The sequence below is a fragment of the Canis lupus genome, chromosome 24 (assembly GCF_048164855.1).
Source record: "Canis lupus baileyi chromosome 24, mCanLup2.hap1, whole genome shotgun sequence".
Taxonomy (NCBI): domain Eukaryota; kingdom Metazoa; phylum Chordata; class Mammalia; order Carnivora; family Canidae; genus Canis; species Canis lupus.
Window position 1 is genome coordinate 9,993,745 of NC_132861.1, and position 25,540 is coordinate 10,019,284.

General features: G+C 36.6%; 1 protein-coding gene across 1 annotated transcript in view; it reads right to left on the bottom strand.

Moving 5' to 3' along the window:
* The window catches only part of RXFP2 (relaxin family peptide receptor 2), a 50,428-nt gene that overhangs the window by 18,343 nt on the left and 6,545 nt on the right, over positions 1-25,540 (bottom strand). The window contains exons 3-13 of the mRNA XM_072797117.1: positions 24,017-24,094; positions 21,033-21,138; positions 20,119-20,190; positions 14,133-14,204; positions 13,421-13,492; positions 11,878-11,949; positions 10,761-10,832; positions 7,258-7,329; positions 5,733-5,804; positions 2,799-2,870; positions 2,619-2,690 (exon numbers count right to left, since the gene is read on the bottom strand). Of these exons, the coding sequence (XP_072653218.1) occupies positions 2,619-2,690; positions 2,799-2,870; positions 5,733-5,804; positions 7,258-7,329; positions 10,761-10,832; positions 11,878-11,949; positions 13,421-13,492; positions 14,133-14,204; positions 20,119-20,190; positions 21,033-21,138; positions 24,017-24,094 (832 nt within the window). The remainder of the gene's footprint in view (positions 1-2,618; positions 2,691-2,798; positions 2,871-5,732; positions 5,805-7,257; positions 7,330-10,760; positions 10,833-11,877; positions 11,950-13,420; positions 13,493-14,132; positions 14,205-20,118; positions 20,191-21,032; positions 21,139-24,016; positions 24,095-25,540) is intronic.

Sequence of the window (25,540 nt, forward strand, 5' to 3'; positions counted from 1 at the left end):
TAAGATCAGGAACATGACAGGGATGTCCACTCTCACCACTGTTATTCAACATAGTATTAGAAGTCCTCACCTCAGTAATCAGACAACAAAGAGATAAAAGGCATTCGAATTGAAAAAGAAGAAGTCAAACTCTCCCTCTTCGCAGATGACATGATATTGTACATAGAAAACCCAAAAGACTCCATCCCAAGATTGATAGAACTCATACAGCAATTCAGCAATGTGGCAGGATACAAAATCAATGCCCAGAAGTCAGTGGCATTTCTATACAATAACGAGATTGAAGAAATAGAAATTAAGGAATCAATCCCATTTACAATTGCACCCAAAAGCATAAGATACCTAGGAATAAACCTAACCAAAGAGATAAAGGATCTATACTCTAAAAACTACAGAACACTTCTGAAAGAAATTGAGGAAGACACAAAGAGATGGAAAAACATTCCATGCTCATGGATTGAAAGAATAAACATTGTGAAATTGTCTCTGCTACCCAGGGCAATTCACACATTCAATGCAATCTCTATCAAAATACCATAGACTTTCATCACAGGGTTGGAACAAATAATCTTAAGATTTGTATGGAATCAGAAAGAGCCCGAATAGCCAGAGGAATATTGAAAAAGGAAAACAATGCCAAGAGGCAACACAATGCTGGATTTCAAGCTGTACTACAAAGCTGTGATCATCAAGACAGTGTGGTACTGGTGCAAAAACAGACACACAGATCAATGGAGAACCCAGAAATGTCCACTCAACTCTATGGTCAACTAATATTCGACAAATCAGGAAAGAATATCCACTGGAAAAAGGACAGTCTCTTCAATAAATTGTGTTGGGAAAATTGGACAGCCATGTGCAGAAGAATGAAACTAGACCATTCTCTTACACCATACACAAAGATAAATTCAAAATGGATGAAAGATCTAAATGCAAGACCAGAATCCATCAAAATCCTAGAGGAGAATACAGGCAACACTTTTTTAAACTTGGGCACAGTAAGTTCTCACAAGATACATCTACAAAGGCAAAGGAAATAAAAGCAACAATGAACTATTGTGACTTAATCAGGATAAAAAGCTTCTGTACAGCAAGAGAAACAGTCAACAAAACTAAAAGACAACCTACAGAATGGGAGAAGATATTTGCAAATGATGTATCAGATAAAGGACTAGTATCCAAGATCTATAAAAAACTTATGAACCTCAACACCCAAGATACAAACAATCCAATCATGAAATGGGAAGAACACATGAACATAAATTTCACCAAAGAAGACATACACAGGACACACAAGCACATGAGAAAATGTTCCGCATCATTTGCCATCAGGGAAATACAAACCAAATCCACAATACGATATACCTCACACCAGTGAGAATGGCAAAAATTAACAAGACAAGAAACAACAAATATTGGAGAGGATGTGGAGAAGGGGGAACCCTCTTACACTGTTGGTGGGAATGTGAACTGGTGCAGCCACTCTGGAAAACAGTGCCGAGGTTCCTCAAAAAGTTAAAAATAGAGCAACTGCACTATTAGATATTTACCCTAAAGATACAGATGTAGTGAAATGCCGGGACACCTGCACCCCAATGTTCATAGCAGCAATGTCCACAATGGCCAAACTGTGGAAGGAGCCCCAATGTCCTTTGACAGATGAATGGATAAAGAAGATGTGGTCTATATATGCAATGGAATATTACTTAGCCATCAAAAAGGATGAATATCTTTATATATATGTTACAGATATATTTTATATATCTTATTATACATATGTTATATTATGTCTTATTATATATGTTATATATATACACATATATATGTTTTTGGGTTTTTATATTCTTGTTTCTTAAGAACAGAAACCAAGTCTTTTTCATCGGTGGGTTCTCACTAATACTTGTTGAAAGAGAATCTAAATTTGGCCTTAATTTCCAAAAGAAAACTATTTAGCAATAGGAAAAGGTCATGTTAAGGATCAGTCTTTGGAATTAACTTTTAGGCTGTGATCTGGTAATGTGTATGCCCTCTGTGTAAAAACAAACAACAAACATGAAACAACAATGACTATTTCTGGGAAAGGAATGAAGTAGTTCAAAGAAAAACTGGTAGAGTTCTAAACACTATTTAAACCCAATACATTTGAAATTTTAAAATACTGAAAACATTAAGTGCCCAAGTATTCATATTGATGAGATAATTTTTTTCCTTTACTGATAAAAATATAAAAAGCATGTATTATAAACCAGTATCAAGTAGATTGTTGTAGCAAAGGTAAAAGAAAAAAGCAGGTAAGTCTTGCACAATTTGTTTTTTACCGCCTGTTCAGTAACCAAACTACTGAGAATTTAATTCTTTGAAAAGATTGCAAGGTGAGATTTTTCCAAGTTAACCAGTAATGCAGCTTCAAACACAGAAATGGTCTTTACAACATATTGAATGGTTTTGTTGTCATTCAGTATATACTTGATGGTAACAGTGATATTCACAACTGTCTGATGATACATGCTTAAATAAAAAGCCCTCTGTGTATAAAATTCCCATTTAAAAATAAATGTGGTTCTTAGTAAAGTATATCCACTAAAATGATAATCGACATACTGTTATGTTTGACTTACAGAGACTGAAGTTGTTTAAGACTTTCAAACTGGTTCTTGTGGAGATACAAAAGAGGATTGGACGACAGATTCCTTTTGTACCATTAGAAAGAGGGAGGAAAGAAGCATCAGGATGTTATTATTTTTGGAAGCTCAAGATGCTACCATTTAAATCTGATGATGGTGGGAAGAAAAACTTACAGTTTTTGTAGAAGCTTCAGGTCTTTAAAAATTTCGGGTGGTAGCTCCATTATCATATTGCTAGACAGGTCCCTGTGGATGGCAGTGAAAACTCAATGCAATTACATTGGAAATAAATGACATGTTTATTACTCCTCACAATTATCATCATCCTGATTGATGTAACAAAAAATATGATCCAGTTTAACCAACCTGATAACCTGTTACAAAACAAGGCTGTGTGAATCAGCCAAATGGATATGTTTTCCATCACTTTCAGACATGTGACATTTTGCTCATCCAGTTCCTGTCTGGAATTTCCTCTCAGTCCCTCTCCAATACATTTTAACCCAGCTTCAATGTCTAGTTTGATTAATTTCTTCTGTTTCAGGTACACTCTGTACACTTTGATCATTCATTATTTCTGTGATTCCTACTTGGTTGAAGTATATGATATCTTGTTTATCCAACTGTAATGCAAGCTTTCTGAGGCAAAGACCTATGTCTTCTATTTATTCTGCATTCCATCTAAGATAGTATTGCCAAATATTATCTGCCCAGATAATCTTGAATGGGTAAGTTCACACCATTTTAAGTCTATTTTGATATGGTACTATTCTTTAAAAGGAATTAAAAATTTAGAATGAAATATAATAGTACTGGCCAATCCACAAAGAATCATAGGGAAGCGTTTCTACAGAATGTAGAAAAGGATTTGCTCAGATCAGAAGGAATGAGGAGTCTTTAACCAAAATATCCTTCTGAAGGGAAAAATGTTCAAAAGTAAAACAGACATGCAATTGCTTAAGACTCAAACAAAAGATCTTTTCTATTTTTTGATGCTTTGGAGGCTGCTGATGGATTTGTGGGAGTTACAAATAACTAAGACAGGTCTTTTTCTAAAGAAGCTTACAATTAGAATAAACAACTAGATTATAAAATAAGAAAGGAATGAAGCAAATGCTATTATAGATGCACTGGTAAAAAATAGAGGAAGGAGTTGGAGATTAGGAACTGTTTGAACAAAGCTTTATGATTTTCATAGGTGGTATAAAAGAAGAACAGCTTTTCAGGTGAGGGTTAAGCAGGATCAGTGAAACAAAAAAACCTTGAAATCAATGACATCTGGAGTTTGCAAACGGTCCAGTGTGGGTAGAGGATGGAAAGTATGAGGAGATGTAAAGGAAGTGAGCTTGTAAATGAGCATGGATACAAAACGGAAGGCTATGAATACATTCCAAGGCAATACTTCCCAGAGCATAGTCCAGGCATCAGAACCAAAGAGAATGCTAAAAAAAAGAGCACATTCCTGGTGCCTGCTCCAGAACTATCACTTCAGAATCTGGGAGGGAGCCTGGTACATGCATTTAAAGTCAGTATCCCTTGCGATTCTTTTGAACATTAGCATTGAAAGCCAGCAACAAGGAATGAGAATATGAAGCAGAACAGAGGCATACTATGCTCTGAGTTAGGGGGTGATAGTTCTGTCAAAAGCATGAAAGGTTGGAAAGCCAAACAATGGAGACCAGGCAGGAGGCTTTGATCCTGGACCACCTGAAAGCTGATGAGGGCTTAAGGAGGGCGTGGGCTGGGCTCATAGTCTGGTAGGACAGGAAGTGTAATGAGGGTTGGAGGGGAAAGGAGGAGGCCTTGAGCCTGGCTGCCAGGAAGGGTGCCGATACCACTAAGATGGTAGGTTCAGCGGAAGAAGCTGGGGGGGTGGGAGTGTGTGTGGCTCTGCCTAAGTGTAGGATAAAAGGATTGGAATATTTTTAAAAATATGGACTCTGTATTAGTGTTTCCTTAACTTTGTACCTAAAACATGCTCCTGTTTGTCCTGGACTGCTCACCTGCTCTATCCTGTAACCCAAATCCTTATTAACCCTCTAAAGTCTCATTAGGAATGCCCTCATGAAGAATGAGCAAGCAATTCTGAGGGAGCCACCTTTCACTTTTTGCCATAGAATGACAATATTTTTAGTTCTAATGCTAAAGGCTGTAAATGAAACACTACTTTAAAATTCCTTATCAGTGTTTTCTTTTGACTTCCAAATCTATTGGTTTCCCTTCCCAATCAATAAATTGCACATACTAGGCACTTAGTAAATATATGTGGATTTGGTTTGTGATATTTATAAATTCAATCAAACTATCTTAAATATTAATGAATTAGTTGTCAAATTACTCCGAGTTATTTTCCCCAGTCCTTTCTGGATTTTGAAGCAAGGTGTAAAAAATGAGGGAGAGATTAATTAAAAATTAATTTCCATTTTTTGGCTCCTTTGGAGAAGGAGGAGTTCTGTACCCAAGTCACCACTATTTGTGATATAACAGATTTAGTTTTAATTTCCAGTAATACAAAATTATGTGGGTAGCAATGAACTAATAGCAAGATAGATGCTTTTAAAAGTTCTACCTCTACAAAACATATATTTGAACAGAAAAAGTTACATGGGCTCTCTGAATATTATTCAATAAACCCAATCATTCTAGACATTTATATTTGCTTCATCAATTCTAGAAGTTCATAATTTCTCAAGGGATAAAAAGCATCTTTGTTCCTTTGTTCAGTCACGATTAATATGATTTCAGTCAGTCATTTATTTAGCAAGCATTTATTGAAAATTAACTATACTCCAGCCATTAGAGATAATGATCCTTGAGTTTAAGGAGCTCTGGAAAACTCATCTGCTCCAAAACACACACATGCACATATGAAATCACCCAAAGAAAATAGGCAAAGAAAATTAGAGTAGGCTAAATCCATATTAAGCCCACTGCTTGATTTTAATTTGCTTTTGACTTTAGGATAATGTTGGTTTTCTTAATTGATTTGGAATATCCAGGAGTCTGCAGAATTTGATTGCCACTGGTGAAAAAGCAGCCTCCCTAGTCACCTAAATTTATAATCTCGGAAGAAGTAATCCTATTTTCCTAGTAGACAATGCTACTTACAGTTCTCCTAAATTTTTTAATGAAGAAAATGTCTTCTCTGGAACAAAATCAATTTGATTTCTAGGCAGAAACCTGTAAGACATGGTGAGAGTCAGCACTGTTGGTTTGTGTCTGCTGTAAGAACCAGTTCTCATTGGGAGATGCCACTGATCCGGGTAATTCCATAAGATCTCCTTTGAAATCCAAAGTGAAGCGTGTTCTGGTGTGGAATGTAAGGCAGGAGTTTCTCACCAAGGAAATCCATGGATTCTCTCCAAGAAATGCTGCCATAGGTAATTTGAGGTGCTGAGTGTGATCTATGAATCTGCATTTTGTTTGGACTCTGATTATTTCAGAAAATGTTCATTTCCCAATATACACAAATGTAATGTCAAATTTGGATCCCATTAATTAATTAGAGTAGACTTTGAGATGATACTTGTGTAAGGCACATTCCTTAGGAAAAGGCCAGAAAGAACAAAGTTTGAAGCAACCCCATAGGGTACCCGGGCTGCAAATGGATTTTAAATTTGGTGGTGGAGAGTGGGACAGGAAGACAATGGTTTTACATTTCCTTTGTCTAGAAATGGAATTCTCCAAGACATACAGTAAAAAGAGGGGTTTGCAGCTAACTGTCTTACTGAGGTGTTAAATTGAATCAATCATGAGTGTGACAGTGATTCAAGAGCTACATGGGCTATAAAATAGATGTCAATGGAATTTGTTTAGTTTACCAGTATTCTCTCTCATTATCCATGAGAAAAGGAATAAACTCATTGCATATCCTGAATAGGATAGTCCCTCTTTTCTCATTAAATATGGTAGTCTGCAATCTGATTGATAAATATGTAGCCTGGTAATAACCTTATCTCTTAGATTGTTGAAAAACAGTGGTTAGGCTACTACAAATGAATATACTCCAATTTTTCTTTTCCAACCATGTGTGCAATCATCAAACATTACTAACTGCTTACTATATGTGGAAAACTATGGTTAAAACCAAAGGAAAATTCTTGTGTTTTTACTAGCGCAAATGTGCCATAGCCAATCCATGTGCATACCCTATCTCCCTTAACATAATCAGCAATCAGAATCAGCAGTCAGAATCTTTGGCAAATCAGAATGTATTGGATATCCTTCCCTTATGAATAAAATTATTATTTTTTTCTCCAGAGAGAGAGAGAGGGACATCAAGGGATAACCGTCAGGCAGTAACAACTAATTGTTGTATAGCTAACCATTTTCACACACATTATCTCATTTCCTTGGTGATCACTGGGTTAGATACCAGCTCAGCAGAAAGGATGCATGGAAGTAATGATTGCCCTCAGCAAGGAGAGAGCTGGAGACCTAAATGCTGGGCAGCTAAATTGAAGGCTGGGTCCCACCATCAAAATCAATAAATTCATGTGTGCATTTCCTAGGACTGCAGTTTCAGATCGAGGCTGTAAATGAAACACTACTTTAAAATTCCTTATCAGTGTTTTCTTTTGACTTCCAAATCTATTGGTTTCCCTTCGTTTACCGATTCCCATTGTATACTTACAGCACTGTGAGTGAATTGCATGACAGAAAGGAGGAATTCGTAAGATATTTTATTCCATTGCCTTCCAAATCCCTAAAAGGCAGGAGGAAAAATACTTTCAATGTCTTTGCACAAATTGCATGTCTATGGTCACTTTTTGTTGATAAAACATTTCTGAATTTTAGTTTTTAACTCATTTCAACTTTTATGCTTTCTTCCTAATAATCACAGTTAGTAATATAATTAATGCTATGCTTCTTTCCTCCTTCCAATTAATGTTAGAACTTAATAAAATTGAGGGACAGGGCAGACCAACATTTCGTGAGTGTCTCTCTGTGCTAGATGCCATGCTACTAATTATGATTCTATTGCCACCGTAATAGTGGTAACTACCATTTATCAAACTTTTATGGTGTCAGGTACTGTTCTGAGTGCATAACAGCACTCCTGCAAAGTTGGTATTATCCCCTCCCCACCCCACCATTTAACATATGAGGAATGTGAGGCTCTTGGGAATTCACTTAATTTATGGTCACGCAGCTGGTAAATGGTGAATTGACCTTCTAACCCAGATTTGTTTGTATCTAAAGCCTAGACACTAAACCATGGCATCATAGATCCTTATATTCTTATGTTCCGCTGACATCAGGTAGATATTTTCATCTCTATTTTGCTGAAGGAAAAACTCAGGCGAAATTATTTTTCAGATACTGAATGCCAGAGTCAGGATATGTATCCATCTGCATGATGGAAAGCGACAGCAAAATACTGCTGTTTGTTTGTTTGTTTTGATGCCGAAACCCAGAAATGAAATGACCAATCTTTCTACCATGCCTCTGAGATGCTGCTGCTGAGTGTAGCGCTGCTCCAGTGTGGCTGGGACAGCCCTCAGCATCACCTTGGAACTTCGTAGACATGCAGATTCTCAGGTTCCACCACAGTCCTACTCTAGGACTGTGGTCTTTTTTTTTTTTTTTAAATTTTTATTTATTTATGATAGTCACACACAGAGAGAGAGAGAGAGAGAGAGAGGCAGAGAGAGAAGCAGGCTCCATGCACCGGGAGCCCGACGTGGGATTTGATCCTGGGTCTCCAGGATTGCGCCCTGGGCCAAAGGCAGGCGCTAAACCGCTGCGCCACCCAGGGATCCCGACTGTGGTCTTTTTAAAAAAATTCTAGTATAGTTAACATACAGTGTTATATTAGTTTCAGGTGTGCAATATAGTGAGCCAACACTTTCATACAACACCTGGTGCTCATCACAAGCACCCTCCTTAATCCTCATCATCTATTTCACCCATCCACCCACCTAGCTCTCCTCTGGTAACCATCAGTTTGTTCTCTATAGTTAAGAGTCTGTTTCTTGGCTTATCTCTCTGTCTCTCTTTTTTTCATTTGCTCATTTGTTTTGTTTCTTAAATTCTACATATGAGTGAGATCATATGGTATTTGTCCCTCTCTGGCTGATTTATTTTATTTAGTGTGATATTCTCTAGCTCCATTCACGTCATGGTAAGAGGGACTGAGGTCTTAGAGAGTCTTCATGTTGTTTGTGATGTGTGCTGACACCGGAGAAACACTGGCGGAATTATGACATTCAGACTGGCATCCCACCCAATCAGGGAACCCCTCTCAGGAGCCCTCTGATATTACCACTTCCAGCAGCTCCAAGAAATGAGAAAGAGGTGACTTTCCTGCCAAGACTCCTAACTTCTTTTTATAGTCTGCTTCCTACAATCTTCCCCATATAAGACAATAGCTATTTTGCTGCCTCTGAACATTTTGCACATTAACACTAAAATCACCAATCCTTTTGTCATTTCCTTTTAAATCTTACTTTGTAGCCATCCAAGTGGTCTTGTAGGAATTTGATATTTTTTCAGCCTTAAAATATTGTGATTAAGATAATAAACACTGTACACTCTTAAAAGCCTAAATATTGTTAAATGGAATGGGAAGAAATGTTTTTACGTTTCACAAAATAACAGTAAGGAGTTGAGAGTATAGCCTTACTGATGGCAAGTGAGGGAGGAGAAGCCTGGCCAGGGCACAGTGTTTTCTGCCTTTAAGGGTTTTTTGGGGTCTGACCTCTCAGTTCTCTGTCCTCTTGGTTTAAACGCCCTTTTTCATTCTCACTAATGATATATTTTCATTGAGTGTCTACATTTTTCCCTATTGTTTGAGGAAGCCTCAAGTGACCATGAATATGCCAGAACCCAGGACTCTGATGCTGGTTCCTGATCTCCTCCTGGCTGCTGATGTCCATTTTGGGGGGGCAGGACGGGGGCCCTGCCCTTTTTCTGCTACCTTCATTCTTTCCTATTTGCTTCCCATTGTGAGGATGTGCTCATGTGTTCTCTAAGTTGTTTTTTTTCACCTGTTCTTGACAAATTTTATTCTCATGTTTTTCAGATCATTATTTATTTCCCTTTTAGTAGTGACACATTTACATGAGACCATTATTGCATCAAAAGTCTTTTCGTAACAGGTATATAAATAAATACTAAATAAATAAATAAATAGATAGATAAATAAATGTCAGTAAACAAACACAAGGGCATCTAGTACTTGTAGCAAGTAATTGTAAGACTAGCTCAGAAAGGATTAAAAGCTGAGGTAATAAAATTTTATCATCTTATGAGTATTGAGTCCCCTAACATGACAATGAGAAGGCTTTTAGGGGACAGTACCATCAGCATTTTACAGGGCAAGAGCTCACTGCATGTGACAATACTCTCTGTCTCGAGAGACCATGAAGGTGAAGGTGGCAGGGGATGGTGAGTAGTGGTAGCGAAGCCATGAAACAAATTAACTACATGTTTTAAACAAGTGTTGGTTAAGAGCTAACAAGGAGTGGAAATGGTGTAGAACATTCATTTAACAAGGGTTTGTTGAGCAGTTATGTACTGGTCACTGCACAAATGCTAAGATATAAATCCCAAGGTGGGTTTCTGCTCTTATAGAATTTACAGAATGGTAGGGGACACATAAATAAGCCCACAGTTCTATGATAGTGATACCAAGACAGGTGTGCAGAGTAGGGGCCAGGTGGCATGGTGAAAGTCTGTCCCTAGTGTAAAGGAGGCACAGAGGCTGTCAATGAAATAAGCTGGCATGTCAGGGATGGCTTTCTAGAGGGGATGTTTAGGTTGACTTTTGAACGAAATGGTGGAGCTAACCAAAAGAATAAGGGAGAGAAACTTTTCAAATCAAAAGAATAATATGTGCCCAGGGAATTGATTACAGCAGTTTAGAGCATCTGGAAGGAAAGCATGTGTGGAGGAGGATAGTAGACTAGATCGAGGAAGAAATAGAAAGTGGTGGAACTCAGGTGATCAAGGGGCAAGTGTGAATCTGAACTGCAAATCCATGGGAATTCTCTTTTCAACCAGGAAAGAAAATAATTGGATTTGGGCTTTGGAAAGAAGATCGCCAATGGGCTTTATATGTAATCATGAATTAACTTCAGGTCTAGCTTCCTCCATCTGGATGAAGAACAAATGAGCTCCTAAATGCATACTCACATCCAGTTGAGTTGAGGCATTTGGGCACACATCTGTTTGGGAAGAGCTTCTAAGTAGTTATTAACCATAGACCTTTACACAAAGAAGATGTTAATTAGAAACAAAATGAGATGCCACTTTAAGAACAGCATTTTTACTATTTCCACAATTTGGAAACTTGCATGCTAAAATCAACACAGCACGGTGAAGAATATAGACATAACTACCTCTTCAAAATGGTCTCTAGCTATGTGTACGGCATGGATAAGGGAGCAGATGTCAAGGAAACTATGAACACAAAAGTACGATATACAACCTGGGAATAAATATTATACAGTTTAATTTTATGAGATGAAACAAAAGTATTTATTGAGCAATAATTTTGAAGTTCATGGTAATTTTCCTTGTAAACTTCAAATTTGCAATCATTTCTAGAATCCTACATCCAAAGTTTTTTCTTAAGAGAAACATTAATCATTTCCAGTATTAAAGGGCCGCATCGGAAACTGCATTAAATCTAAGAAGTGATAGCAAGGGGCACCGGGGGAAAGGAAACAACCCATCAGCATGTTAAGCTGTACGATTAATTTATGATATTGTGGTCCCTTTTGACAAATGGAAAAATAATGATGCTATATGATCACCTATAAAGAAACATAATAATCCCCTGCTGATAAATCATTCCAGTGTATTAATAAACAGCGAGAATGTAATTATGAGAACAGCTCTGTCGGTAGGACAAAGATTTTAGAATTTTTAGTGACTCTCACTAGGCAAAGGCACATTTCCCTCTGTTAAAAATGTATTTGGAGCTGAACTCCCGGGAGCTTCTGACAGATTTAAATGTAGTTAGGAGATAAAAATGAATACTATCTTTGGTTAACCACTGAAAGTAAAACATGCCTTAGGATTAAAGGAAATTAAAGGAGATCAAAATGCAATCAATCAGTAGGCTTAACATACACCATGAGTTGTGGCCAGGAAGTCACAACAGTAACTGTGGCTGGATATAGAGGAAAGATTTTGACTAATAAATGTGTTGGCAGGCTGGAGTTTTTTTAAAGCTCTTCTTGTAATCTGGTGTTAGATGTCATTGCAATTTATAGACAGATGTATTGAAAGGTAGATGAACACTTACAGGAAAAACAAGGACTTTAATCCAGTAAACAACTGCTGTGAAATTCTGGTTATTGGATTGTCATCTAGAATTCTGAAAAAACCATATCGCAAACATTTCCAATGTTAGAGACATTTGTGAAATAAAACCAAGAAACAGTAAGAGGCCCATGACAATCCTGTCTCTCCCAACACTGCTATTCTCCTTCCTGCCCATCCACACTTGGCCCCCATCCTCTTCCCTGGCAGCCTTTCCTTCACCCTGGCTCTTTTCTCCACATTCCCAACACCCCTTTCTCAGCCCTTATGAGGTCTGTCCTCATTGTTATCTCTGCCTGAATCCACCTCCTGCTGGACTTAAGGACCCAAGTCACACCATTCACCTCTGGGTACTTGGATCCAGCACAAGCTGAATTATTAGTTGGCTGAATAGGGCTCAGTGAATGCTTTGACCTACTGATTGAATGAAGAGTGGATGATGAAAAACTTAGGAAATCACAAATGGTTCTTTGTTCTTATGTTGCTTAAATGATGCATTTAATAAGGTCTGTACAAACTCATTAGAAGCTTTGAGGGTGAATGAATGAAAATATTCATATATTCAAGTCATGTTTCTAATTATATATGGTATTTTCCTAGAAAGAAATAGACTAAAGGGAAATATGCCTTCTGTTTTCTTGTGCCTTTGAAGCCAGGTGCCATTTCCTCTTACTCTCAGAGGTCCCTGAGGGTAAGATTTGAAGAAGGGAGTGATATTGAGTGCCCATTATAGGCCAGGTGCTCTACATGTGGCAGTTTATATAATTCTATCAATAGTGCTCTTATAAAGGACCCATGATTGTAGTTTACTGATGAGAAAAAAAGCAGCTTAGGAAGATTAAGAAAGTTTCCTGAAATATTAAGCATAGGATCACGGCATACACAGGATCTAGATGAAGTAAAAGTTCTGGCTTTTTCCATGAGGCCAGGCCAATCTACAGAAAATGGGGAAACTGACATATAGAGCCTCCTAACTGCCCAATGTTAATTTTTCTGATGAAAACACAGATATCTGATGTGAGACCCCTCAGTATGGAGATGGTAGCTCAGCCTGGACAGTGATGAAACACCACAAGCTACCATATTTTCAGACTTTTTAATGAATATTCTGGAAATAAAAAAAATCCTTAACTTACTTTCTAGGACAGTGGTTTTTAACGGAGAACAGCTTTTCCCCAGGGAACATCTGGGAATGTTTCAAGACATTTTTGGTTGTCACAACTCTGAGAACCAATACTACCAGCATCTAGTGGGGTAGAGACCACAGATGCTGCTAAACATCCCAAAATATGCAAGTCCACTGGATGGACTCCGAAAACTACCTGAGAAAGCATGGCACCGATTTCTTTGAACACAACTACCATTTGGCATACCATTATCTGAATTGCTTGGTTAAAATGCTCCAGATTATGTGACAGAAAAATTAATATAATAAACAAGATACATAAATAGATGGAAACTATAAGCATTGATGTATATCATAAAGACTGATCTTTTGTGGGGAAAGGAAAAGCTAGAATACTTACAGCCAAGTTAGCTGATGTAAGTCTTTGAATACTCCGGGTCTGAGAGTTGTAATGCAGTTGTGACTGAGATATCTATAAATAGCATGAACAAGTCAATTAGGCAAACTCAATACTCCATTTTAGTCACATATAATTAGAATATGAGCTGCTGATGATTATGGAGTATGGACATCTGTTTCTGAAAGCACCCAGCTGGATAAGAAGATGGGGAGAGATCAAAGAACAACCAGAAGATACAGTTAACCACAAGCCTAATGTGTGCAACAACAGTACCAGGACCAGTAAAATGGCCAAAAGTAATGTGTTAGAAGGTTATATTTTGTTAAGAGTGTAAGGGTAGGTTTGTTTGTTTCTTTGTTTGTTTGTTTCTTGTTTTGTTTTGGTTTTGCTTTTGTCTTTTTTGGTCAGATCCTTAGGAGACTAGCATTTAAAGAAAATATACAGGTAAGTTAGCAAGGGTTAGAAAAAAAAAAAGCTAAAATATTGTGGAAGTGATCCAAACTTGAGGAGACAGTGTTTAAGAGAAACTTTATAACTGTCTTCTGGTAAAACTAGAAATCTTTTAATAATTCTTTTAGCATAATAACTAAGTATTTCGTGATAACCAATTCCTCCCATTTCACTATAGCCAAGTCTAGCCCTCAAAAAGGACCATTCTACCCTTTTAATCTGTACTTAAAATTGTACTCATAATCATAAAGAAGTTACTCACAATATTTGCAGATTATGTAATCCAAAAAATGCTTTCCTGGATATGTGTGTAATACAATTATGCTGAAGAAATCTGGTAGGAATAAGATAGAAGAGTCATGTGATTATGGTTTAGGTATTTTATCAAGTCGTTGAATGTGGTCTCCACTTTCTTCATCTAAAGAGAGTTTGTAAAACTGACTTGTAAAGTCCCAAGTCTTATTCTTATGTTGGGCAGTAGAGGCATTGCCCATGACAGATGGCTGTGAACCTAACCAGTACTTCTGTCCCACTAGCACGTATGCAGTGAGATTCGGGCATCTCCGGTGTGCACCACTGAGCTCATGTGTGATGAGTTTGAGGAGGGAAGTGGTCTTGTTTTGCAGTTTTCTTATTCTGACTTGCAGGAGATGCTCCCTATGGGAGACTAGCCAGTCTCTCACTGTTGAGCTTTATTCTTTCAGCACAGAGTTCCAACTTTAATTCCCCATTTCTCTTCATTCTATTCCCATTGAAAAAGGAGAGGGCAAGTCTTATTCTTTTCTATTTTGAAATGCAGAGTGAGAAGTACAAAGGGAGTTAGCAAGGTGCTCAAGGTCACAAATGGCATAAGTAGTTGACCTGGGCTAGTAAATTAACTTCAACACACAGCTCTTGATTTACTTAACTGAAGCAATTTAGCAATATAGTATTATTCAATAACAGCACTGTTGGGAGTAACTAAGAAAATAATTTCCATTTCCTGTGCTTATTATACAATGGGAGGTTAGCCTTGAATTCATATTATCTAAAGGTATTTAGGAACAGGAAATGTTTGCTAAAATAATAGTAATTAATGACTACATAGTCTTTTGAATGACTTCCCTAGCTCTTATTTTTATTTGATGTGGTTCCTAAAATCTTACACAACACTTTCTTAATGTTATGATACTTCACTGGGAAACTATTCCTAGAACATGTGCTCCTTTGGCGTCTGACTGTACTCTGAATTTTATTATACCATAACTATTCCCTAGCAAAGCTTCCCAGCTTTGAGTCCTGAAGGCATTATAGGTGTGCATATTGAAGGCCTTAGTCATTCAGGTAGCTAGGCAAAGCCGAGATCAGCTCCCAGTTTATCTGCTAATCCATCTATTACCCTAAGTGTTAAACAAATATTGTCATTTTCTCTGTGTACCACCAAGTGGAAAATGTTGGTATGACAGAGCACATGCATTGTCTTCATAGATACACAAAGCATCAATTTCAACCCTACAAAGTAGACTTGAAACCCGCTGAGACCTCATGCCTTTCCAACCCTTCTGCCTCCTGCACCATGTCTGTGAGGAGATGCTTCCCACTGCAGCATAAATTGTGCTTCGGGTTTTAAAGTTCTGCTATGAATAGAATGAATCCATATAGATCAATATCTATATAGATAATATCTTTTAGCATTTCAGAGCCCTTGAGTGATGTAATGAAAACTGATATGGTGAATTATGTTACAATAGTAAATGAAAATAGAAAAGAATATAGATATATTGAAGTTCCTCTTAAATACAAGATTTACTACCTAACTTGTGCTATTTATATTTTATTCACGATAATGAATTCAAAAATGCAATATACATTTTACGTACACATTGTCAATCTTGAAGAGATAGGTAGTCATAGATTGTGAATTTGACTTTGTGCTTTCTATCTGTATGACTCACTGGACATGTATAGCTTATTTGCCTTCCCTGACACAAGTTAAGACTCCAACTCCTTAAATAATGAAGAGCCTCTAGTCTTCTGATTTGGCTTCAGCTTCCTGGCACCCTACAGAGAACTGGAGTCCCAAGGCCTCTGTTTCAGACTTAGGCTAGTTAGATCAAGCTTAGGCTTGATCTTGAGGTATCTGCTTTCTTCTTTACAGAATAGAAACTTGGTGAATATTGGGGGGAAATCTGGAAACATGACAATTTGGCAAGTGGTGTCCTCTTTTCATACAGAGCTGAGCTATGAGCCCGTTTAATATACTTTATGTTGAATGGCTTTTCTAAGAATAACTTACTGGTTCATGAATTCCTGCTGTTTCAGCTGTCAGGACTTTTCAAGCAGAAACGCCAGGAATTTATGTACCTGAAACTAAAGCAAATAAATGCTTTAATGATATGCATGTTTATAGGCTATTTTTTTATGCAACATTTTGTATTCATGAGCCAGGCAACTCCTTGAGCTACATTTTGTTGCCAATGATTGCCTTGAACAAAAGCCATGTTTAAGGAGGAATTTCTAATTTATATAAGGTTTATGTTACAATGGGGAGGGGAATTGCTGTTGATTTTCATTGTAGTGGTGATAAAGTATTTTAGTCAGTGTTCTAAATTATATTTTATTTCTCTGAAAGTTCATCTTAAATTTCTTCCCCCAATGTTAGAAAGTCTTGACATTTTAAAAGATTATTAAAATGAGTAATCTGGTCAAGAGTAAAAGCATTCAGATAAGTTGAACAATATTTATTCATCTGGCAACTAAAATTTCATTTTGATTTATGAATTCATTTTTCAGGATACCTAAATGACCTCAGGTCACTGAATATTTCAAGCTTTGTAGACCACAGACTCAGTCAAAGTTAGATTCAGTGCTCTCTTACGCTATATCTCAGCGCATAGAAGGATAAGCTTGATGTTGGTTCTAGGCAAGATCACAGAACATGCTATTTAGGATACTAGCTGTTAATACCTCAAAGTGAACTGGGTGCTACATGAGAATCAGGGTGTGTCAGACCAGCTTGATTTTCCTCTTTGAAAAACTGATCAGTCCAACACAAACCTGTGGCTGACATTGCTTTTACATCTACCAGGCATTGATCAAATGGTTTTATGATGTTTTAATGGACAAAATAAAGAACAATGCACATTATTTGAAGGATGGAGATGAAGGGCTTAGGAAAGAGTATTTGTCACTGTCTTCTTCAACATTTTACTTCATAATTTGGGTAAAGGCGGTTCATCTAACTTTCAGATGACAGACTGTTGGGAGGAATAGTGAATATGTTGAATTTTCCAAAAAGTTCTTCACAGTCTGATAAGAAAATCTTATTCTAACAGGATGAAACTGAATAGGGAAAAATTTATCAACCCACAATGAGCTCTCAAATGCCAAGTGCACAAATGCAGGATTGAATAGCTATCACTTAACAGACATGCCTATGGCACGGGATTGGGAATTTTAGAGGTATGATCACTAAGTAGCCACCAGAAAAGCAAATATAAGCTTAGAGCATATAATTTAGAAAGGAAATATTGCTAGCTTTCTCCTGCCTTGCTCTGGTCATGTCACAGTAATAGTATTACATTTATTCTAGATACTGCATGCAAGGCAAATGTAGGTGAACACGCACAGATTAGTGTGACCAGAATGAAGATCAGATATGAAACCAAGTCATTTTGGGGGAGAATTCTGCTCAAAGAGACTTGCAGAACATGAAGAGTGAAACAGTCAGCTTTAAATATCCAAAAGTTATGTGGAGGACTGATTGTGTTCAAGGAATTGTGCTGTACTTTGCGTATAATAGATACTTAGTGTTTATTGAGGAGAATCTCCTTATCTCTTTTCTCTGGGTCTCTAGGAGAATCAACCTGCCTAGAAAGCATCAAAGAGCAGCTTGCATCGGGAGAGCCTCTGCTGGGTGATGATGTGGCATCTAGGTTTTCTCAGATGAAGTAGAAGTGAACATTTACTTGAAGAATTTTCCAGCTGCTCTGGGCAAGTAAGGTTAGTTCCTATTTTATTTCACTAAGAAATATTGGGGCCTGAATTATCAAAAGTAGTGATCCCATATTCTTCCCTTAGGTTGGCTAGCTGATACTACAAGAGATAAATATTGACATAGATTAATGGTCCACAAAAAGACTTGGTCTGAGTAGTTGAAATTTAACTCTTCTTTGCTTGATCTTCCGGTGATCTCTCTGCCTTCCCCAGTCAACTTGTCCCAAATTAGAGGACAAATTGTAGAAAAGGGAGTTCTGTATGGGATAGGTCACTATTTAGTCTGATGCTAGAATGATTTCTTTCCATCTTTAGTTCCGGATTATTATAAAATAAACACTAGATTGGGCATCAGAAGATAGGGGCTCTAATTCTGGCTCTTCCACTTCTTGGTTGTAGATCTTAGTTAAATCATTTAACCACTGCAGACTTTAGTTGCCCCAGAAATGATAATAAAATTTAATTAAAAAATTAATAAAGTTTCAATGACTCTAGATAATAGAATTGAAACAGGTACTCTACAACATGAGCCCCTTTCCTTTCCACTGGTGTTATTTTTCCTCTCTTGAGCATTATTCAGGCAGTGCAAGCACAATATTGATTCATAGAATGAACATGTGGTGATTCTAAGAATTTCCAGTAAGATTAACAGCAATATAGTTAGGATTTCCTCTCTAGAGGAATCTGGAAACCCAGAGTCAGTGCAGAGTGACTTGTGACGATGTCAACGTGATCACGTGCTCCAGGATGGTATTTACAGAAATATAAGATGATATTTACAAAGGCTATCATCAAACCAAGGCATGATTATCTATGTTCACATAAGATTCCACTTCACTAATGGACTTCCTTCAGTGACTTCTTTTCTTGTATGAGAAAATCTATACCTAAATTCATAAACAGCATAGAATTGTAGATGGCATTTCAAACCAAATATGTCTGTCCAAGATCAGCAAAAGATTAGGTTATTTTTATTCCTTTTAATATGCTTTACATTCTGCATTTTAACATATTTTACATTTCTAGAAACTTTCTATGCTGAAGACTGAAGGATAAAATAATATGACTGTACTGCCAAGGGGCCTTACAACATTATCTTGTTAATTTTTAAATCTAGTCTAATGATTGTCTTGGCAAGTATAGAGAATTGATCTCTTCAATATCCCAGAGTGACTAGGCTCAGAGGAACTGACATACAGTAACCAAATTCACAAGAGGTTGAATATTCTCAATTTCTTTATTTAAAGAGGAGGTATCTAATTTCACCAATAAGAATGTTCTTATACCCTATCCAAGATAACTGACCAAATACCTCAGTATGAATAATTTTGGAAGTTAATGAAGTCATCATAATGTTGTTTGGTGAGCAGGGAATCAAAGCAAAGGTAATCTCCATCAAAAAAATAGTTCATGCAAGTTTATGGTGGAAATTAACAATCCATCCCTGTTGTCCCCAGTAGAGATGTCTATGGGGATTACATTTCCCAGATCCTGGTTTTCTTTCTTGGAAGGTACTGGAAGCATCTTGGTGCTTTGTTTCTCACTGACTACTATATCTTCACTGCCTACTATGCCCTATTTATTAATATTTTCTTTCCTCAAATATGCTAATATAACTGATTTCACTAAGATTATGATTTTGTTCCTATTATCCTGGGAGATAGTCTGTATCCTATCATTATGTGTTTTAAATGATCTGATCATTCTTTACTAACATTCCTCTTTAAATTAAAAAAGTTCATCTAGTGCCTCTGAATCTACAAGATCATTTTCCAAAATAATCTTGGAAAATAACATGGAACTATGTTTTTTCTTATTGAGATGCCTGATCTCAACTTCAATTTAGTTCTCTAAAAATAATTTAAATAAAATCAATTCAGCTAGTTTAAATAATTTTTTAAAATTTTATTTATTTATTTGAAAGAGAGAGAGAGTGAGAGAGAGAGCAAGAGCAAGGGGGAGAGGGAGAAGCTGAGCCAGGAGCCTGATGTGGGGCTCCAAGTGGGGCTCATGATTTGAGCCAAAGGCGGATGCTTAACCGACTGAGCCACTCGGTGCCTCCAATTCAGCTACTTTAAATTATGAAATGGAAAGATAATATGCTAGTTTTCAAAGCTCAATTTCCTAATCTTAGTTACATTTGGAAAATAAATTTCATGATAAAGTTTAACAAGTTTATATTTCATTTTACTTAAAGATAAAAGGCATCTTAAATAAAACAGGATTTTGTTTTCATAAGGCTTTCTTCATAAAAATACTTAATAGCTACTTACATCTGTTTAAGTTGTGTGTATTTGGTGAAAACTTTATCTGGAAGACTGTGAATTTTGTTTTTCTTAAGAGACCTGAAATAACAGGTAAAGCGGACTTCATTATGGGTTTAATGACCAACCAAAGTTTTCCCTAGAAAGTGCATACTTGGAAACAGGATATTCAATGCTACTCCATGCTACTTAATACACATTTGAAAATGACTGTAGTAACTGAGAACTTCCTCATGTGAGATGAGAAGTCCATAAGGCCAAATTAAAGCAGTTTGCAAACATTTGACAAGTTTGACTGGTTAGTATCATAGACTGGAATGTCTGTGGTGATTTAACATCTTTACTGTCTGGGTAATTTAACAAAATACCACAAACAAAACAAAACAAAAAACCCCACACAAACCAATGGAAAATCCTAATCAACTCAATCATACTCCAATGAATGAGATCTTGAGGCTCTCAAAACCTTTTGCCAAGTACAGGAAAACTTGCACAGTGATGATACAGCCAGCCAGCTTCATAGATCTTTTATATCTTTTCAATCTTGGACAATTACCACCATTTAAAATGAGATAGAATAAGTTAGTGCTCTTCCTTTTTTTTTTTTTTTTTCATTTTAGTTGTCCAGTACTGGCAGTTTAGTAAAAACAATAAGCCGGAAAGTAACTGGAAATAAACACTCCAGATCACAGACTTTTGTGAGCTAAATGATATCCAGGCTAATCTAACACTCCGTGTTTAAACCTGTTTTCCCTGGAGAAGAAGCATGAGGAATTCTCTGATGGCTGGCAGTTTAAAGGGAACTTCTATTATTTTGCTAATATACAAGTAACATAAAACAGAAAAAGGGAAGGTTAGATTAGACCACATGGTTTCCATATGACTGTACAGGCAAATATCATCAAGATGTGAATTCTACTCACAGTAATGTCGTATTGCTGGAAATCACTGGTACAGCCCTTAAGTCAGCATTTATACATTCCAATTCAGTTCCTTTGCAGTCACAGGGTTGTGGATACTGATTTAGAACTAAGGAGCAAAAGAGTAGTATTTCACTGGGGAAAAAATACCTTTCTTTCATTGTGACTTTATCTCTAATAAATAACATTGTTCTCTCTTCATTGAATGTATAACATTTACATCTTTGGTGCACTAATTCAGGCCCATAATAAAAGCAAAAAAAAAAAAATTCTCACCTAGTCAAATAGAGACTAATGTGCTTCATCTCAGTTCTAGCTTCCAGTGGTCATTTCAGAGGCACTTCATAAGTGATTAGAAAGAAACCACAGAAAGGTATAAATGGCACAAAAGCCTCTAGTGGAGCAAGATTAAGTTCCCTTAATGAAAACATGAGTATGATGGAGTAAATCTGTAATGGGTCTAATTGAGTCAATTTAATTGGATTGAATGACACAAAGAGGTTGCTCAATAAATTCTTGTTGATTAAAATGAAATTTAATTCTTTTCATCTTTCAAATTTCTAGAGCTGGGAGAAGAGAGAGATGCAGGTTCTGCTGTAGCGTCCATTGGCCTGATTGAAATCAACCAAGTCAGATTCCTTCTTTTGATTCTTTGTTTTTCATTATTCTCAAGTTATAGTGGAAGATAAAAATTGTAGAGAAGCTATAAAAGTGGGAAAACCAACCATTCATCTGTCAGAAACATTCAGAAGAAGAAAAAACTTCAGAAAATTTACTGGGAAGAAATTTATATAATTATTAAGATAATGGTATATAAAAGGAGTGAGAAATCTTTGGAGAAACCAGGCCAAGTTGACCCATGGGACAATCTGTGTGTGTGTGTGTGTGTGTGTATATGTATGTGTGTGTGTTTGAGAGAGAGAGAGAGAGAGAGAGAGAGAGAGAGAGAGAAGCAATATTTATGAAACACTTGATTTTGCCCCGATCCTGTAAGTATTTGTTTTGATGGAGCTAAGAATATGAGAATTGTTTTCCAATTTTTGTATTTACTATTACTTATTTAAGTCTTTATATGTTCTTTCTAATTGCTTCCTTTAAATCACTTTTATCCAAACTTTTAAAAAATCAGTTTCACTGAATTTTGGTTATTGAGTACCTGCTTAATTCAAAAGATGCATTGTAGTGTATAAAGCTCTGGAAAATATTCTATGTTGTTTATAAGTTTATGCTTATAAAGATAAGATAAAGATAACTTTAGATTAGATCTTAACTTAAAGATAAGTTCAAAATGCTTACTTCAATGTTTATTGACATTAAAAATAGTGGTTACATTATTAGATTGAAGACCTGGGGTTTGAAATTCTTATTTACCAATAAAGAATTCCATGTAGTCCAAGCTGGACCTGTTGCCTAAGCTAACATAGATCCCTCTCTTGCAAGTCAATCATACCCTCAAGCTCTGGATTCTTCTTCAGAAATGCTTCCTGCATCTCTCTGTCTCAATTTTCCCATTAATATTTTCTGAGCTCAGATTCTGAGTATTATTTTGAAGTATTGTAGGAAACATTATGATCAGTATCTCTTTCACCAGTCTCTCTCCTCAACCTTGGCAAGTTGACATTTGGGTCAGCTCATTTTCCATTGTGGCGGGCTGTCCTGTGCAGGGTAGAATGCTCAACAGCATCCTTGTCCTCTGCACACTAGATGCCAGTAGCAACCCACAAGTGATTACAACTCAAATGTCTCCAGACAATTGGTTGAGAACTACTGTTCTAATCCATTCGCTATAATTCTGGTGGAAGAACCAGTCTCACCAACACTTCTTATCATGTGCTTCTTCCTCTTCATTAAAAGAAAACAAGCCCACAATTTTGGAGGTTGCCCACTGTGTACAGCAGTGATCTCCATAATGGGGATGTGTACAAGATGATCTATTGTAGTTCAGGAAGAAAATATTAGAACTTTCAGTTATATTTATTTTTAATCTTTTTAATTTCTAATTTTTATATGTGATATAACTGTGCATGTATAATAAAGCATATAAGTGGTAATTATAAACTGGTATTATAAAGTGCATAATATAATGCTAATATAGTGTTTAATATATATGCATTATATGTTCATAATAGTATTTGTATATAATTGCACATGTACCTACCTAATTATGTCTACGTATACATTATATACATGTATGTAATATAGGTATAGATAAAGACATGATTCTACCTACAGCATAGAGGCAAATGTCCAAAGTGTGCCCCCAAAACCCTTTGTGGGCCTCATCTTCTAGGTCCAGCTCCAGCTCTTCTGCCTCATGCACTCAGAACCACTGGGAAAGGCAATTGGGAGGTGCTCTGCACCTTCCTATCCCAGTGTTTTGAAGATCTTACTCTCCTGCTCATCCTGTTATCTTCTCCTCTTCCCTCACCCAGGACTTTCTAGGTCCATCTCAAAGTCATTTTCTCTGTGGATCTTTCCCCACCCCTGGCACAGCCTTCATTTCTTCCAATGGGCTTCTGCATTCCCTTGAGCAAACATCATCCTCCAGCTTAGCATTGTATTGTACCATCCCTGCTTCCATGAGGATTTGTCTTTCCTGCTACAGTGTGTAGTATTTGTGAGTTGAGGCCACATCTTGCTTATCATTATCAGTATTTAACATGGGGGCTGGAAAGTAGTTGGTACTCAATATCTTTATTGAATAAATTAATGAAAGGGAAAAAGATCTTTATTATTTGTCATAATTATTCAATATCTCTATATTCTTGCAATCACAGGCTAATACATAAATGAGTATGAATGGAGTATGCTGTTTTCTTCCAACTCTTCAGTCCCACGGCAGACAACAGATCAATTGACCACTGAAATACATTGAACTGAAATTAAAATTCTAAACGGAATTTATCACCCTACCCATATAAATCCATGCACCACAAATCATGTTGCTCGCAAAGCTGATACTGAGTCTTTGAATCAATACCACTTACAGCACTCCTGTGTTAATGCCACATTATTAGCATTTCCATGGACTGTGCCAAATATAGTCGCCCATCCACTAGTGTCTCCTGTGAAATGGTGATGAATATGGGTCAGTTATTCTATAAATCAAATATCAAATTACAAAACAAAAGTATAAAAATTTGATAATGAAATCAATTAAAATTTGTTTAAGTAATTGAATGATAACATTGATGGTAAGGGAGAAAAAGCTAGGCAAAGATCTAGATTTTTTCCCTTTTTTGCGGTTATAAATATTTCAAATGTATGTATCAGAAAATGCATAATGGAAATAGATAATTGTTTTACATACATATATCCATCTTGAAAAATATTACTTGTTTCTAAGGCTGACAGTTTAAATGTTTCATCTTAATTTTGAAGTCCTCAGAAGAAAATACAATCTGAATTGTTTTGTCATATGCATACTGCTGCATATGTATATGTAGATACGTACTTGATAGATGTAATGACTAATAAAATATATGTCACCTGCCCTTAATAAAGCAAAAGCAAAGTTCCTTATAATAAAGATTATCTAGTCCTATAGATGGAATAATATTTTCTCAATTTGTCAGAGGATATAACCTGCTTATTTGCTAAATTTCCTTCTCCTTTTTCTGCAAGAAAATTTTACTCTTTTTGAAAAGGAGGTCTGATTTTGAAGTATCATTACCTTAATATATGCTATTAAAATGACAAGATACATATTATAATGTATGATACTGAAGTTCATACAAATAGAAAAGTAAATTTAAATAGTTGCCCACAGGTGCCCTTTGATCCCTGAAATCTTTAATTTGTTTCTATTTCTTATTAATACCCACAATGGTTTTTTAAATGATTCTATTTGATGCCTTCACATGAATTATTTTTAATTTGCATTCAGAACATCCTCATGAGGTAGATAAACATGCAGGATCTCTGATTCCTATGCAGTGAAAAGGTAATGCCAAGAATTTGATTGACTTGCCCATTGCCATCCAGACAGCTGCCCTCATTACTGAGCCATGATTGAGCACCTACTGTATACTCTACTGTTTTAGGCTCTGGTGACACAGAGACAAATAACACAAAAAGAAGAACTCTTTTCAAGAAGTTCACGTCTAGTGAAAGAAGTACAGTGAAAAGACAAAGCAGTCCTTAGTACGACCATACAGCTACAGCCAGGATGCTATGGCAACAGAGAGATAAGGTGTTTATCTTAGACTGGTGGGAGAGCTTCAGGGTGGGGAAGTGGGGCCAGGGAAGCCCAGCTTCTCAGGGGAGAAGGGGACCTGTACTGCATCCTAAGGATAAGCATGAATGATTCACAGGATGTGAAGGCAGAAGTTTCCATGAGGGGGACCCATGCATGAATACTCAGGGGCAGGAAAGCAGATTCTAGAGACAGATGCCTGGCATTCCCGGACAATGCTGTCTCACTTTGATTGCTAGTTGGGCAGTACCAAAAAATGGCAGCTCTGTGTGGTAGAAAACACACAGGATTCTCTCGGATTCAGGAAATCTGGGTT